Source organism: Bubalus bubalis, chromosome 1 (genome assembly GCF_019923935.1).
Source record: "Bubalus bubalis isolate 160015118507 breed Murrah chromosome 1, NDDB_SH_1, whole genome shotgun sequence".
NCBI lineage: Eukaryota > Metazoa > Chordata > Mammalia > Artiodactyla > Bovidae > Bubalus > Bubalus bubalis.
Genome location: NC_059157.1, coordinates 157,507,026 through 157,525,610, shown reverse-complemented (window position 1 = coordinate 157,525,610; position 18,585 = coordinate 157,507,026). Strand labels below are relative to the sequence as shown.

General features: G+C 37.0%; 1 protein-coding gene across 6 annotated transcripts in view; it reads left to right on the top strand.

The window, feature by feature from the left end:
- MME (membrane metalloendopeptidase) overlaps positions 1-18,585 on the top strand; it is a 117,581-nt gene that overhangs the window by 85,479 nt on the left and 13,517 nt on the right. For all 6 annotated transcript variants that reach the window (XM_025289508.3, XM_025289510.3, XM_025289509.3 and 3 more), the window contains 6 exons: positions 5,731-5,789; positions 12,629-12,748; positions 14,224-14,357; positions 14,482-14,547; positions 17,763-17,858; positions 18,203-18,279. In XM_025289508.3, coding sequence (XP_025145293.3) covers positions 5,731-5,789; positions 12,629-12,748; positions 14,224-14,357; positions 14,482-14,547; positions 17,763-17,858; positions 18,203-18,279 — 552 coding nt within the window. The remainder of the gene's footprint in view (positions 1-5,730; positions 5,790-12,628; positions 12,749-14,223; positions 14,358-14,481; positions 14,548-17,762; positions 17,859-18,202; positions 18,280-18,585) is intronic.

The following is an 18,585-nucleotide window of genomic DNA, read 5'->3' as shown; positions in this document are numbered from 1 at the left end:
GTCACTATTTCATGAGCTAGACAGACAGTAGACTGTCCTTGCTAAGGGGTATATAGGATGTAAGAGCTTTCAGTTCTTTCCTGAAAGATCACAAGATTATTCTCAGTCAGGAGAATAAATACTACAAGAAAATTCTAACAGAAAAAAATCCACCCACCCCTATATGTTCCAAATTGGGAATTTCTCTGAATTTGACATATCGCTCACATGAGTACACACATCATGCATGTACACACACATAGAGTTACTGAAGACTAAAGCGATTGGGGCTTGTTGCCAACTTATAACCATACACAACCAACTGATGACTTCTAGGAAGAAAATCAATGCTTTTGGGGTTGGGTTTTTTTTTTTTTTTTTTTTTTTTTGGTTGAAAGAGAAGTCGATTCTCTTATTGTGCTATTAGAGAAAGAGCCTTGGCTCTCACCTCCGAGGATCAGGTGAATCACTCAGAGTGCTTGTTAACAACTCTTAAAGGACCAATTTATTGAGGCTCTTTGGTCCTACTATGCTTTTGCCTTTGTATAAATTATTGTACTTTATGCAGCAAGGGAAAGAGCTTGTACTCTGGAACCAGGGGGTTGAGGTGGATGGTAGAGAGAGTGAGCAACCATAAGTTAAGATTCCTGCTCTGCCGCTTATTAACTGTGTGAAGTTAGACAACCACCATGATACCTCTGAGCCTCAATGGTCCCTTTATAAACTGAGGATAATAGCATTTACTTTTGCTTTGTGAGGTCATTGTTGTGTATTGTGTAGTGTGCTTGCCACATAACTTAGGTGTTCATTAAACAGTAGCCATCGTTATGATTGGGTCATGATGAGACTTCAGGGTGGTGTATAAGCCAGCATCCTAAAGCTTATTAGGGTAGGGGGCAGCCCTAAATATAAAGTAATGTAAAAATGAGCACTGGGACTTCCCAGTGATTAAGACTCTGCACTTCCAATGCAGGGGCCATGGTTTTGATCCCTGGTCGGGGGACTAAGATCCGAAGCACAGTATAGCCAAAAAATAAAATAAATCTTTAAAAAAGATGAAAAATGTGAACACCTTCATTTTTAAAGAGGTTAGCAAGGAAATGGTATTGATTTTTGTAATGAAATTTTATGCATGGTGCAGATCGACATGTTAGAAGTAGGGGATTGATTGGAAGATGAGTGTTTCATATTTCTCCATAGTTTATATATTCTTTTCCCAGTTGTATCACTAACTCTATAAATAAATTAGGAAAAAGAGTTTGATCTATGATGTACCTTAGTTTCTATACATGAAAATTGAGGTATCATCTATCTTATATGGGTGGTTTGAAAGATGAATGAAAATATATAGAAAACTTTGAAGTCCTGCTGAGGGGATATTAATAAATATAAAGAATTACAGTGGTAATTACCATTACAAATGAGAATTCTCCTTTCCAGAAGTATTTGAGGAAGACAGAGAAAACCTTTGTATTATACTGCTGATTTCAAAGGAATTGCTTCAAAGCCACTAGATGCTGGGAAATTAAATGTTTTCAGGGAAAGAAGCATTCATGATTTTGTTGTTTAAAGATGTTTGTTTTAAAGTTACACATGAATAAGTGAAAGAAGTTTTATTCCATATGTCTTTGCAATCCAGTTGGTTTATTATATCCAAGAGGCTTTAGGATCAGGCTGTAGACTTCTGTTTTCAGTGCCCTGGGTAAAACGGTGTCCTGTGCTTTCATCTCATCACCACTTAGGTTCCTCAGGGTAATTAAGAGGTGGAAGAGAAACGCACCTGGTCCGCCTCTCCAGGAGATTTCAGTTGTATTTCCCAACTACATTGTTAGTTCAGCTTTGAGGGCCATGCTGCTTATAGTGGTCCTTTGTTCTACTGTAAATGCCCCCAAACCAGAATAAGATTACTTGACAAAATTGTTTCTCAGAAATGGAAAGTAAAGTTTGCTTACCTCTTGCTTCCCCACCCTTCACTTTATACCGCACATACCCATCCTTCTGCAGCCACATAGTGGAGGCAGGAAGAGAAGTCAAAGAACAGAGTGATGTGCACTCTCTCTCAGGTCCAATACGTGCTGTAGGAGATGCTAGTGTCTGGCCTCCATACTTTAAAGGTATCTTCAGATAACCTGCACTATCCATTTTGTTACTGGACACTTGGTTCTCTCATTAGTTGTGCATTTTCTCTTTTCCATGCTGCTGTTCAGGGTCACATTTGTCTGTTTTCCATAAACGAAAGCCTCTCCTGAAACTCTGAGGCTGCATCCAAATCAGAAGATCTTACAGTTTTTGTTATATCACCATTTACTTTAAAAACTATATTCTTTGTCCTTTAATTTAGCTTTTGCTGTAACATAGTGAGATATTTCATGATTGACCACAAATATTAGACACTGAGTCTGTAACTGCTATCATCACTTTAAGATGAAATGATCCAATTACAGTACCTTAAATTCTGGTCATTCCCAGGGACAAAGTGCCCTGTGCTTTTGGATCTGGATAATTACCCAGGGGTAGCCTGAGGATGCACTGTGAAAGGTCTCCGGGAAGAAAAGGCAAACACTACACACTTGTTCTCTGTGAAACTAACCACCATGATTCTAATTTTATATGAGTGTTCTGTGGTCATAAATAGCTACCTATTTTCTTGAAGGTGTAATTCACAGTGGACATTTTAATATGTAAAATTTTCCCTGCTAAGAAGTTACAAACATTGATCAAAGTACAATTTTAAACAGAAGAGCAGAAAAAAAATCATTAAAACAACAGGTGGGACATTTATTTTTACAAAAGCAATAAATATGAGATGGATAATATAAACTCCATTCATCTATGTCCAACTTTTGAGATCTGTTGCTATCTGCAACATCAGATTCCTGTATCTAGTTCTATTCCTCTCTAATATACTAATTTAAAAAAGAAAACATGTTGAATTGGCACCTTTTGTGTTTCATTATTAGTACTGTGCCTGAGTGCAAAACCAACAGTTTGTATATTATCTGTGATTACCCACTAATGTCCATGCAGAGTATATTAGCACTAAATCAGAAGTTCAGAACTGAACAACTGAGGCCTAGAAATATGTTAAAGTAATTTTTAAACAATTGAAATTCTAATAAGTATAAGCTATTTATGCATAAAATCTGTTATGTTGGCTATTATCAGGGAGGAAGAAATTTTCTTCTACCCTTCCAGGATCTTCTGGCTGGTCTATGGATTAAATTGACATGAGACAGATTAACAGGAGAAAAATCAAGGTTTAATACCATGTATACACAAGAGAGACCCAGGAAAACTGAGTAACTTGCCAAGGCTGAACCCCTAACCCTAAATACCATCTTCAGCTAAAGACAAAAGAGGATGTTGGGAATAGTGGTTTGGGGCCTCAAAGGGGAGGAAGGCAATTCACATGAAGATGGAAAATCAAATGTTTGGCAAACGCTTATTCAGTGCATCATGCTGTCACAATGAGATACAGAGTGGACTCTGTTCTCTAGGCTCTGAATAGCTCCCCCACCACATCTGGCCCATATTCCCTGAAGATCCCTCTGGCGATGGCTCTTTTTCAGGAACAGGCCTCCTCTATCTAAATTTTTTTAGGCAGTTATGGGGCAGGTCAAAGTTTCTTCCTAAGTCTTTTGGGAGATTTGTTTTCATCTCAAAATTATCTTCATGCCAAAGAGATTTTTTGTGGGTGGCAAGTTTTGCTGTCTTACACTTTCAGAATGTTGGTGACACAGCAGAAATACCTCTAAAGTCACCACGAGGAGCAGTGTTTCTCCTCACGGGTGGGGTGGGCATGCTTCCTATTTTCTGCTCCTGCCAGATAGCCTTGAACCTTACGTGAGTCTTGTTGTTCTGTGTGAATTTATTTAAACATAGTCCTAATGCATCATTTTTCCTGATCATGAGTTTTATTTATATATTTTCTTTCATAATACTTTTGGGTCACACAAAATCAACTTTTCCTATGTAGCTTCTGATATCAAGATTTTAGTCTTAACATCCCTGGGTTTACAAATACGTGTTTTTTTTTGTGAGTCACTACAAAGCACGTGGGAAGCAAGTCAAGTTTAATTAAAATAAATAAAATTGTATGCTTATAATCATCAACCTGCAAGAAATTGAAATATTGATGACTCAGCTGTGGTGAAATTAGGGAGGACTGAAATATTGGTCATACCATCCTGTTTGAAAATGTTTTTCTCTATTTGAAACAACAAAATCAAACTAAAGAAGAAACACATTGATTGACCATCCCCCAACCCAAACCCTCCATCTTCAAACTTATATTTTCTTCCTAAAGAAAAATTCCCAGAAATTCTATCTGAATTTTTTTTATCTGCAGAAAATCTATCTGAATTTTTTTTTAAGTCATATATCCTTCATATGAATGTCTTAGTCTTGTTATTGGAGGTTAAACTCATGCTTAATTAGAATTTATCCAACAGTTGTTATATGTTACCCTGTCTGAGTTACTTTTAATAGATCAAAATAGGACTTACATCTGATATCCCAGAGTAGTTACTAAAGTTTTAACTAAAATGCTGATTCGGGCAGCTGACTTTGGACTGCTTACCTTGCAAAGCAGGGTCTGGAAACAGTTCGGATTGAACCTCATTGTGCTAATTACTGTAAACTCATTTCATGAGTAGGATAATAATTTTCACTTGAATTGTTGCCCTAAAAGTGGGGTAACTATGCGGCCATTAGATAACAATATTTGGTTGTTTTGAGTGTGTGTGTGTATGTGTGCTGACATTTAATAAGGTATCAGAATTCAAGTAGTGTCAATTTTTCAACTGACACTTTCAATATAAGGATATGTGTCTATTAATGAGTATATAAGAATACAGCCTATCAAGACAATATTACTCCTGTTGCACAAAAGCAGAAAGACATGGGAACACTGGCTCCATCCTTTACCTTACTGCTGCTCTCAGATTGTTGTTTGGGGAACTGGATTGTTGGTTTTGTTCTCACTCACTCTTGTATAAGCTATTTATGATTCTTTATCATCTCCTCAACTAGGGTCTTCTGAAGTCAAGATTGTATTTTATAAAATCTCTAGGTCCAGAATAGAGCCTAATTCATGGCATATACAGACAGACAGATTTATTTAAGAATCACCTGGATTTCATTTTGCAGTCATTATACAAAAATATACCTTTGCTCACTTATCTGTCGTATTTTTTAAAAAAAATTTTAAGTGACAATAATCAGAGTAGGCACACTACCCAAAGCTAAATACCTGTCAAGGGGATCTCTTAGTCCCCAAAAAGGCTCTTTGTAAACCAAGAATTTAAAAAGTTTAAATGTACTTTTAGCAACCTGAAATTTGCTGAATTGAAATTTTAGCATTATTTCTATATTCTGTCAACTGTTCCAGAATTGTTGGCATAGTCACCTAGTATCAGGAACACAGAAGTAAATAAATTTCAATATAATTTTAATCCATTGCAGTTTCCAAAGAGATCCGTTAGAATGGATTTTGCACTGTGAGATGCCATCATTAAAAATTTATGCAAATTAAATAACAGATTGCAGACCTGTGTACAGTCTCATTTTTCAAGAAGTGGAAATATTTTTAAATGAATGCTTTCATCTAGTGAATTAATTTTAATTTGTTGATCATATTTCAAACAGAAAATTAAAATTCATCTTGGAATAGTGGTAATGCTTTTATGGTTGTGAACAGATTGAATCAGATCATTTAGTATCTTTTGTAACAAGTTCTTATGTTTTCTATAGGTGGATAAGCGGAGCAGCTGTAGTCAATGCATTTTACTCGTCAGGCAGAAATCAGATAGGTAAGGTCTGTTCTTAAATAATTGTATAATATTTCTCTGTTGGTCCCACGCTTTAGTGCTTTGCATGACCAATTTATTATATTCCCTATAAAAGCACTGTTGAGGCTGAGTTACTGATTTATTGAATATCCTCCTTGGAAGTAAATGTATCCATGTACCTCTTTTCACTATAATAGCAAAATTTAAATCAGTATAAGTCACATTAAGTGGTTTTGTTTCTTTTATAACATTCTCATTTATAGCTAAATGGTTTATCTTATTGCTAAGTACTTTTATTTCAAACTGCTTTTTAAAAAAATTCCCTTATATCTCCATAAAGTTATATTAACTTTAGGACTTTCTAAGCATCAGCATCTTAAGTGGTTTAAGTTTCAAGAACCAAAGTTTCAGAAATCCAATTTTTTTCTCAGTTCTGCATGCAGGCATTGGTAGAGATGATCCTGCTCTGTATTATTGTTTTTTCCTAGAAGGTTCCAAGAGAGAGGCTCAGAAAGTTGCAAAGTCGGTTTTACTAGGTTGAACCATGTGGAATTGTGTTTACTTAACCACAAATGGCAACCCACTCCAGTGTTCTTGCCTGGAGAATCCCAGGGACGGGGGAGCCTGGTGGGCTGCCGTCTATGGGGTCGCACAGAGTCGGACACGACTGAAGTGACGCAGCAGCAGCAGCAGCAACCACTTTTGTTCCCCCCAAAATTTATGTTCACTAGTAGTAATATCACATAAATAGGCATAGAAATTAATACCTCAGTGAATAATACTATGAATAATGAAATGACTTAATAAAACAAAGATATATTTTTTCTCTTCCTGGGAATACCTTGACATCTTGAAGCTCTCTCTTAAGTATCTTACAAATAGAGACATTTCTCCCTGCCCCAAGGGTTTTAGTATGAAGAAAGACAACCAACTGATTTAGTACTTCAGTGGAAGTATTCTAAACAGTATAGCCAGCTTCTCCAGGTTTGTTCAGTCCAGCCCTTCATTTCTAAGTGTAGTCAGAAATCAAGTGGGAAGGTAAAGTTTGATGATACTTCTTAGCATTGCTTTTAAAACTAGTCTGATACATCTCCCAGCTAGTAAAATAATTACCTGAACCTAGGTCAGAGCCTGTCTAAAACTGAGAACCCGTGCAGTCTGTCCTTTGTAAAGTATTTCTAGAAACCATTCAGACCTTTTCCTGAAAGTTGCTCAGTCGCGTCCAACTGTTTGTGACCACATGGACTGTAGCCTGCCAGGCTCCTCTTTCCATGGAATTCTCTAGGCAAGAGTACTGGAGTAGGTAGCTATTCCCTTTTCTAGGGGATTTTCCTGACCCAGACATTGAACCCAGTTCTTCTGCCTTACAGGCAGATTCTTTACCATCTGAGCCACCAGGGAAACTCTTTTATCATTAAAGACCTTTGCTTTTTCTCTGGAGAGTCTTTACTTTGAAGACCTCTTTGATATTCAGTAGTTCTATCGGTGTAAAGTCTAGTTCATTCTGCTGCTGCTGCTGTTTAGTCACTAAGTCATGTCCAACCCTTTGCAACCCCATGGACTATAACCTGCCAGGCCCCTTTGTCCATGGGATTCTCCAGGCAAGAATACTGGAGTGGGTTGCCATTTCCTTCTCCAGGGGATCTTCCCAACCCAGGGATTGAACCCACATCTCCTGCTTGGCAGGTGGATTCTTTACTATTGAGCTATCTGGGAAGCCTCTCATTCATTTAAGACTTAGACTAAATAGGATAATTGACTTTTAAAGTATTCCCAAGGCAAAGTGAGGCAGCCTCAACTTCAGTTGTGCATTAGGGCAGACTAAAGGATACTGCTTTCTAATCCAGCTCAGGATCCTATCAGACCTAGTGCTGAAGCATTCCCAAGAAGACCACTCTGGCATGTTCATCCTCTCAGTCCTCTAGAGCAGGTCAAGACAGACTTCGTTTGTCTCTAAATTACCCCTTGTTCCTGAAGCTGGCTCAAAATTGGTCTGCCTCAGAGATTCCCTGAGCAGAGAAGACCTGGGTATGTTCTCATTTTGAATTTAATACTCTCAAACCAAACAAGCTACAGCAAAAGGAAAAAGAAGTTAAAAGTGGCCTGACATCTCACAAAGCAGACAATTATCATCTGAATAATCAAGAATTGGCTGTAATAAGCATTCTTAATGTATAAGAAAGACCTCTTAAAGATGCTTAATATAAATTCCTCTGATGGAAATAAGAAATCTGAAAAATTGCTAACCTCTTTTCATATGCTTGTCTGCTAATAACAGCAGTTCAGAGAAAGGGAAAGTGTCATGCATGAGAACGCTTTGACGTGTACATTTTCTCCTTGACAATTCATTTAAATCTCCAAAATGGGGATTGTCTTAACTAAAAACAATTGAAGATCCTGATCTCTCACTTTCTTCTTCATAAAAGTGTATTTGTATGCCTATCCATGTCCATCCATACCTAGATATACAGCTTTTGCAACACTCTTTTAATGGATTTTATATCATGTGCATCACAGAATTAGAACTGGTATAGAATAACATGTCTCATAAATGACCCTCCCACCTTCACACAAATCCCCTAATCTATATCACATGCAATTTCTTGCAGGATTGATCTTTTTATGTTATGGTGAAAAAAGAACTTGTTTTATTATTATATAGGGAGTTATTCAAATTAATAATTTCTACTTTTTAATTCAGTTCCCACCACTTTTTGTCATAACTCACACATGTAGGCTACATTCCAATTTTTATGCACACTTGTTGCTGCTAAGTCGCGTCAGTCGTGTCCGACTCTGTGCGACCCCATAGATGGCAGCCCACCAGGCTCCCCTGTCCCTGGGATTCTCCAGACAAGAACACTGGAGTGGGTTGCCATTTCCTTCTCCAATGCATGGAAGTGAAAAGTGAAGGTGAAGTCGCTCAGTTGTGTCTGACTCTTAGCGACCCCATGGACTGCAGCCTACCAGGCTCCTCTGTCCATGGGATTTTCCAGGCAAAAGAGTACTGGAGTGGGGTGCCATTACCCTTGCCCCTTCTCAAAAACAAAAAGTCAACTTTCAGGACAGGAAGACATGCTGAAAGCGGTAAATTCACTTGTTCCTCTTCCTTGTGTAATTGTACCATAGAGCTTTAGGGACCTTTCATGTTATTAGAAAAGCTGCACTTGAATGTTTTGTCAAGTGTTTCTCTGTAAGTTTCAGGCACTATGCAATCATCTTATTAAACTTTCAAGTCTTATCCAAGGAAATGACAAGTCATTTGAGAAGTCTTACTACTGCTGCATTCTCCTTTTTCAATAACAACAAAATTCTTTTCCAATTTTAGGTAATTTATAAGTAATTTATAGTGTATTTAGCCTGGGTGATCTATGACTACTTTGACATAATTAAACTTTGTAAAATTATCTTACTCATCCTTCAGTTGAGTTCAGTCACTCAGTTGTGTCCGACTCTTTGCGACCCCATGAATCACAGCACACCAGACCTTCCTGTCCATCACCAACTCCCTGAGTTTACTCAAACTCATGTCTGTCAAGTTGGTGATGCCATCCAGCCATCTCATCCTCTGTCGTCCCCTTCTCCTCCTGCCCCCAATCCCTCCCAGCATCAGGGTCTTTTCCAATGAGTCAACTCTTTGCATGAGCTGGCCAAAGTACTGGAGTTGCAGCTTCAGCATCAGTCCTTCCAATGAACACCCAGGACTGATCTCCTTTAGAATGGACTGGTTGGATCTCCTTGCAGTCCAAAGAACTCTCAAGAGTCTTCTCCAACACCACAGTTCAAAAGCATCAATTCTTTGGGGCTCAGCTTTCTTCACAGCTCAACTCTCACATCCATACGTGACCACTGGAAAAACCATAGCCTTGACTAGACGGACCTTTGTTGGCAAAGTAATATCTCTGCTTTTGAATATACTATCTAGGTTGGTCATAACTTTCCTTCTAAGGAGTAAGCATCTTTTTTAATTTCATGGCTGCAATCACTATCTGCAGTGATTTTGGAGCCCAGAAAAATAAAGTCTGACACTGTTTCCACTGTTTTCCCATCTATTTCCCATGAAGTGGTGGGACCGGATGCCATGATCTTCGTTTTCTGAATGTTGAGCTTTAAGCCAACTTTTTCACTATCCTCTTTCACTTTCATCAAGAAGCTTTTTAGTTCCTCTTCACTTTCTGCCATAAGAGTGGTGTCATTAGGATTCTTATTTTCAGACTTGAGAATTAAGAGTAAATTTTTCCAAACAGGTTGCTATTTCATTTAATATAAAAACAATGTTTAACTTTTCCACCAAAATTGATTTTATCTGATTGCACTCTGAGCTTTATATCAAAGATTCTAAAATTGAGTTGCTTGCAGCCTTAAAAAAATAAACCAGGGAAGTGAGGGGATAGGCGTGAGGAGAAACACTGTCTTTTGTTTCATGGAACAATGGTGTATTTAACTAACTAACTTGTTGACAATCATGAACATAAAAAATGCACAACTAAGCAGTTGGTAATTATCAACAGTTGTGATGTCTACTAGTAACAATGATAAGACTAATCAGTAAAATCCTCATAAATATTTAGCTGACAGAGTAAAAGGAGAAATCATGATTTGCAAAGTTGAACTTGAAGACTAGTATTTAATATGAGCCATAAAAATCTTATCACTTGCCTGAAAAATGTATATCAGGGTATAATTAAAGCAGGAGGATCTTTATAGTTAATGTTTAGTCTTAATAGTGTGTTTCATAAGAGCATTTTATATAATGGATGGATTTTAATCAAAGTACATAGTGTGGGAGATAGTCCTCACTTTAAGTTAATAAAGTACTGCACATAATTTTTATACTTCAAGCTAAAAATAATTTCTTGGCACCGTTGATAGCTCAGGCAGCTACATGTGACGTATAATGTTCATCAGAATTCTCCAAGGACAAAAATTTTGTGTGTTTTTTTTAACTTAGTCATTTTGATTGTTAAGACAACTTTCCAGATATTTTTTAAAGATCTAACGAGCACTTAAATTGCCCAGTGTATATTTTAAAGTCTCCTCTGTAAATAGCTCGTATTTAGCCCTGAAACACTTACAAGTTAAGGTCATACTCACACCAGCTGAATGACAAAAAACAATGTTTGCTACTCTGTATTAACTAGGTCTTATATTTCTTAAAATAAGGGCCTTTGTTTTGTGCTCTTAATGTTCCATGCAGCAATAGCCCAGGCCTTTACATGTAGCAGATGTTGATACTAATGATTTTTTATTTTTGCTTACAGAACATAATACTTCAGTGGATACTAGAATTTTACAATGTGAAAGATAAAATCTCAAAACTATGAATGTTATGAGGGAAGGGAAGGGCATAGGGGAGGTGGAGAAGTAGAACACCATAGAGACAAAGGCCAGGAAGAATATGCTGTCTTTAGTTAGGGAAAAATGAGAAGCCATCCAAGGTGTTTTAGCAGGATAGTGATAATGACCACAGTGGCACTTTAATTGGCAGGCAGGATAGAGTAGATTTAGGATAGACTGAAGTTGGGGGAGACTGGAAGTAAGAAGACCTAAGAAAGCCAATTAGGAAATTAAGTAATTCTTCATGTAAGAAATGAGAGCATGAACTCAGAAGGTGGCCAGTAGGACTGATAGGAGGAGATAAACAGAAGAAATGCTTCTGGAAAGAAGGCACAGGACCTGATGTTTTCCATACTAGATCATGTAAGGACTTTGTAGAAAGAAAGGAGACATGAAAGATAAACAGAAAAATGTTCACTTTGGGTGATTGAGACTCTTCACATGCTATTAGCAGAAATAATAAACTCAGATGGTTTAGAAGGGAAATGAGGAGTTTGATGTGTGACACATGAAATTTAAACAGTATGAAATGTCTAAGTATAGAAAATTAGCTAGTTAAGACAGATGTCAGGGTAGATATAAAAATCACAATTCATTTATTTACAAGTCTTTAGGAAACTGTACAAAATTCACTCATTCATTCATCAGTTATTGATTTATTCAGCACATTTCCTGAGTACCTGTTATGTTCTAGGCACTATCCAATTTAAGGTGCTAGAGATAATTAAAAATTCAAATGGACTCAAAAACAAATAAACAAATACATGTATGTGCAAACAAATCTATGCTCTCAAAGAGCTAATACTTGAGGTGCTTTGAGGAAGACATGAAAAATGAAGGACTAAACAACCATAAATAAATAAATAGTCACATGCCTTGATGAAAATTTAAAGAGATTATGTGATTAGGGGGTACTTTTGATTGTCTCTGTTTATTTACTAAGCTATTGAAGATGGATAAACTGTTAGACATGTTAAAAACAATACTTCTGTTATTAAATGTTTCTCCCAAATATTTGCAGTGGAAAGACCTTCTGAATGAGATGATAATTTTCCCTTGCTCTAAATTCCTTATAGCATGAAAACAATCTTAACGGATGTTATACAGTCAGTTGTAATTATAAATCACAGATATGATGCATTCTGGGATAAACTCTTTACTGTCATCAACAATAAATGATGACCTGGGGACTTCCCTGGTGGCCCAGTGGTTAAGAATCTGATCTTTCACTATAGGGAGCATGGGTTCGATCCCTGGTTGGGGAACTAAGATCCCGCTTGCCTTGGCGGTGCACCCAAAATAAATAAAATAAAATATAAAGAAATAACAGCATCTTAATATCCTTTTTAAAAAAAAAAAACAATAGATGACCTGCATTTGTTTCTGTCACAGAAGATTTTTGTATACAATTAAGTGAAACTGACATACTGGAAAGCAGCTTAGCAGGCAAACAGCCAATCCAATGCCAGTCATTACAGAAAAAAAAACTACAAGCGATCTTTAACCATCTTCTTTGCTTATAGTCTTCCCAGCTGGCATTCTGCAGCCACCCTTTTTCAGTGCCCAGCAGCCTAAGTCATTGAACTATGGGGGCATTGGCATGGTCATAGGACACGAAATCACCCATGGCTTCGATGACAATGGTAAAGTACAACTGATGCTTTTATTTGCCTGAGATATACCCTAGTAAACCTAATTAAGAGTTATAATAATGTATCGATATAAAACACATTTATTCATCAGTGTATCATTAGCCTAACAATCACTGCACTTTTAATGTTCCTTTTAAATTGTTGCTTTAGAAGATCAGAATTTTCTAATAGTGAGGTTTAGCAAGTGTGCTTTTTACTCTGACAGAATAAAACAATATCCACATTGAGAAAACACTGATATTTGTCAACATCAATGATAATGTTTGTTCTCATTTCATGATTATGTCTTATCTCTCCAGAATTTTAGAGGGTAGAGTCCATATCTTAAAATTAGATGTAAGCTCAGAAAGTAAGGTACCCTCAGGACTTTTAAACTTCCTGTAATCAAAGACTTTTTTTTTTTTTTTTTTTACTGCATCTCACATCTACTACTTAGTTCACAGCCTTGCAAACAGTAGGAAATTAAATGTTTACATGCTGCCCCAAAGAGCAACATAGATTTAGAGTTTCAATGAAATTTGAGAGGAATAGAAGTAAAGACATGAGATATGTAAAGAGGTAGGAGTTGAAGCTGTAACAAAGATCAGTTCACAATTGGAAAGAAAATAAGAACAGTAGAGAGAAAATAATTAAGCCTTAATCTAACTTCAAAGAGTCAGAGGAAGAAAAGGAGACAGGAGGGATATACTAAGGGTCTGTTAACTCAATTAAACTATATAGCAATCTTCACAAGTAGATAGTAATACTATTTCCACGTTTCAAACAGAAAAGTATAGAGACACATAAGACTTGGTCAAAGTTACAAAACTGGGAATTGGTGGAACCAGGATATGGGTTCAAGTAGTCTGTTTTTATAGCCCTTACCTTGTTCACTACATCATAGATAACTGTTTAAAAGATGACAAAATCAAGTGTCAAACCTATAATGTATATAAATGCTGCTGAAGCTCAAGAAGGAGAAAGATCAATGTAGTTAGGATCAGCAAGAAAGCCCCAAGAGAAAGATGACTTTTTGTTCGTGCTTGAAGTAGGGCAAAACTATGAGTCCACAATTACTAATGAAGGGTTTGAGATAGGAAATGAATGCCATAGTGAAATACTGACCTCTTTAAAAATCTCAAAATATCAAAGTGAACAGATTTGGTTCAGGCAAAAATCATCCAACAGAAACAAGTCATGATTTCAGGAGTATTTATCTGGTGGCCTTGGCTGAGACATCAACAACCAAGTGGGTAAAATTGGATTAATCTGGATTAATACTAGGGCATATGAGCATAGACAGCCCACATGGTCTGGTTTTTATCAACCCTAGATGAGAAAGCAGAACAGATTATCTACTCATCTGTCCAGGTTAATGTTCTCTTGCATACTTGGTATTTCAGTCCTTGCACTTTGAATTAAAGATATCTTATTGCAACTCTTGATGTAATGAGTTCTCATTTTACTTAGATAAATATATATTCCAGGCAGAAATTTTAACAAGGATGGAGACCTTGTTGACTGGTGGACTCAACAGTCTGCAAATAATTTTAAAGACCTGTCCCAGTGCATGGTGTACCAGTATGGGAACTTCTCCTGGGACCTAGCGAATGGACAGCATGTATGTCATCAGCATTCTCTTCAAAAGTTGTATTCAACCTTAAGTGAATTACTGATGTTTTCTTAACAATCCAGACATAGTTAAGGATCTTAAGTGTGTGTGTTTTGTTTTTTTTTTTTAACAGCTCAATGGAATTAATACACTGGGAGAAAACATTGCTGATAATGGTGGTATTGGCCAAGCATACAGAGTGAGTAATATTTTCTTTCCATTTTAGTGGTTAGAGTGGATATTGATGACATTTAATCATTCATTTTAAAGCTTTTTGCAAAAGATACATGTAACAATAGAAAATTGAAAATACACAGGAGAAAGGGGATTGTAAATATGCTAATAAGAAGGGACAATACAGTTGATAGGATTGAGCTGGATACCATTCTCTAAGCTTCAAAGAAAGGAAAGAGAAAAGGAAACAGAATATTATAATGACAGAATTGAGGAGTACGCAAGTTCCATAGAGGAGGCAACATTTTCCTAAGAAATAATCTCTGAGATAGTTTTTTAGGAAAGATAGTCTACAAAAAGATTTATTATAGAATCATTCACTGACGTACTGAACAGACCCTCAGTTTCTTGGCAGGTGAAGCAGTATTTGGGAATAATAATCAACATAAACCCAGTCCAATTGCAGTGATAAGTGAAGGATTGAAGTGATATGGTTCCTGCAAGTAGCCTTGTAATGGTCCATACCGTAAACGCAGAGGAGTATATTGTTGGAATATCTTTTAGAATCTCATTTAGGCTTGCATTCAACAATACTTTCTGAGGCCTTCACTCTGTGTTTGGCACTATTTTTGGTGCTAGAGATCCAGCTTCAAACCCTTCATAAAAGATGCCATTATTTGATGATCTGAACCAGGATTAAAGATAGCCTGCTGCTGCTAAGTCACTTCAGTTGTGTCCGACTCCGTGTGACCCCATAGACGGCAGCCCACCAGGCTCCCCTGTCCCTGGGATTCTCCAGGCAAGAACAGTGGAGTGGGTTGCCATTTCCTTCTCCAATGCATGAAAGTGAAAAGTGAAAGGGAAGCTGCTCAGTCGTGTCCAACTCTTCGCGACCCCATGGACTGCAGCCTACTAGGTTCCTCCGTCCATGGGATTTTCCAGGCAAGAGTATTGGAGTGGGATGCCATTGCCTTCTCCAAAGATGGCCTAGTGGATACTATGTGTACAAAAAAAAAGTAGAGTTTTTCACAAAAGAGTAGGGGAATAATGGTCTTGGAAGTAAATATGGAGTGAGTATGATTTTGAGTTGTTTTCCAAACCCTGAGTTAGCCCACATGTGGGAGAAAAAGGCAGAGGCTACGTGAGAGGATACGGGACAAGGTGTCCACAGGAGAGAATCAGGCTACTGACATAAGATGGATGGAATGTTCATTGTAGTGGATGAAGATGTAGTGTTATTTGTTCGCCATAGAGATGTTTGGGTTGGAGGGGAGAAGAGACTTGGTGGTTGGGTCAGGAAGAAGGAATTATCAGAACAATGTGGGAGAGGTGACTGGTGAGGCCTGTAAATTGGCAGTGACCCGGATGATCAAAGTGTGAGGCTTGGGAGATAAATCTGGCTGAAAATTTTCCTAAAGAATGAATCCCAGCCAAGTCCTGGGGGATGGTTGATTACTGCTTCTTTGAATATTTGATCTGTTTTTTTTTTTTTTTTTAAACTCAATGCCACATATTATACATTTTACATCTTTGGGTGGAGAAAATTTTTCCTCTCCTGTTAATATTCTTGAGCTTTATTTTAGGGTGCAGTTAAATCCCTCAAAAATGGCTAGATCCTTTTAGATCTTGCTTTTACATCGTGTTAGGTATGTCTGGGGTAGTGCTCAGTCTAGGGATAGTTCTTCACTGCTGAGCAACACCCTTTGTGAACCTAGAGGTCTTCCAATCTTGTATTGTATGAGTACCAGACATTTTATCTCTAATCCTTTTCTGCAGTCCCTTCCCTAGCCTTGGATAGTTTGCCCACATGTATACTCAGGTACTCAGCTGAATATTGAGGGGATGTTTGATTTCTGAGAGTCTCTTTCTCTGCATTTTCTCCTCTTCACCCTGTCCTTGGTGTCCTTGAATTCTCAATGCCTTTTCCTCACCCGTTCGCAAAGTCCACCAGGCTCCACTGGGGTTTCCTGCTCTATTTTGTGGTCCATCGTGCTCAAGTTATAAGCTAGGGCAGTCATAGGGCTCCTCTTGTTTACTATCTCCTAGAGATCAGATTTTGCCTGATGTCTAGCGTCATGCAAACCATTGTTTAATATATTTTGTCTATTATTTGGTTGTTTCAGCGGAAGGATAAATTCAGTCTCAGTTGCTCCATCTTGCCTGGAAGTGGAAGGAATTGACCCTTTTAATAGTCCTTGGTGATTCTAATACACAATCAGATTGAGAATCACTGCTGTAAAAATTCGGCCAAAGTCTGAGTTAAGTGTACTTCCATGGAGATCCTCATGTAGAACAAGTACAGGTTAAGAATAACAAAGCAAATTACAATTGTGCAAATAAATTATTATATATGAAGTCTTGACTTGTAATACTCCCTGGTAGATTGTGAAATCCCTCAGAGGAGTAGGTTCATGTCTTTCCTATATCTCCAGCATCTTTGCACATTAGAGATGCAGAAAATCTATGTTGATGACAAGCAAGAAGAAATGAAATATATCTTCTGTGTATCTAATTATCACCTTTCTTTTTTTCAATTAAAGCTAACACATCTCAGAAATTTGTTGTCAATCCCATTCTTAAGTATATTTTGTAGCGGAAAACTATATTTTCCAATAGTGTCTATAAATCCTTAGGAATTAAGGACATTTCCTGACATTCAGTAATCTAAATTCCTTCTTTGTAGGGTGACTGAGGTTCAATTTATTTTGCCCCGTCTTCAGGGGCCATAATAATTGCTCATCCTTATTCTTAGAATCATATGGTGCTAAACCTCTAAGGAATCTCAGGAGACTCCCTTAACTTTTCTCAAGTATCTCTCAAATGAAATCTGTTGTGAATCTCTTTTTACTGAGAGTGATAACCCAGTCAAGTATAGCAATTACAGATTCTCTTGGCTACTCTTTCTTCCAACTGGCTAGACTTACTCATCTATAGAACAACATTTAGATAAGTTTTTTATCACTTATGTAAATCCATCCTTTCATTCAGTTAACATTTGTTGATTTTCTGACATTAGCTAGGCTTTTATCATCTGTTAATCATTAATCTTATTCTTTTCAGAGTATTTGTAAATAAATTCTAATTTTCTTTCTAATCCATTAAATACTTGAAGGTTGCCATAACTAAATGTATTATTATGGTGATTCTGATATTAATTACTTGGTCACATGATCTTTAAATAGGTTTATGTATAAATTTAAAAATTATAAACATCATGTTTCTATTTCATTAACTGCCTAGGCCTATCAAAACTATGTTAAAAAGCATGGTGAAGAAAAATTACTTCCTGGACTTGACCTCAATCACAGACAACTGTTCTTCCTGAATTTTGCCCAGGTATTGTTATCTTTCTTGATTGATAGATATGAAAATCATTTTGAGTTATAATTTCATACTAAGTTAGATGTTGCATACTGAGTTTTCTTGTTTTAATCGATTGTGGCAGAGCATTTGATTGACTGACTTTCATTGTGTGTAATAGTCTGTCAGTCCGTATTAATGATAATTGTGTTTCTGGTTGCCTATTATTAAACATTATTTGAAGAGTAATTGGTTGTGGAATGCAGAACTTCTATTTAATTTTTGCAATAGGAAGTTTGCTTTTCTTCCAAACTGCCCAAACAAATAATCCTTGATGCAACCTGAGTACACTGCTTTCCTTTCTCTCTTTCTGTCCCTAGGTGTGGTGTGGAACCTACAGGACGGAGTATGCACTCAACTCCATTAAAACAGATGTGCACAGTCCAGGCAATTTCAGGTGTGTGGGTATCGATAGTGTCAGAGTGCTCCAATATTGGCTCCATTATTTCAGATTTGGAGGGTTGTTTTTGACTCTGATTCTGTACAATTTGGAAATCCAGTGCTTTTCTTTTTCCTTTCGTTTTTTTCTTTTTGTTTTTTGAGGGTCTCACAAAGAATTGACCAAACACATCAAGATAAATGTCATGTTTACACAAGCATAGCCTTGACTGCTCTTATCTTCAGATTGTATATGACCTAGGCCCAGTTGTTAATGAATTCCAACAAAGATGTCACCTCAGAACAGTGGCTCTATTTAAAGCTA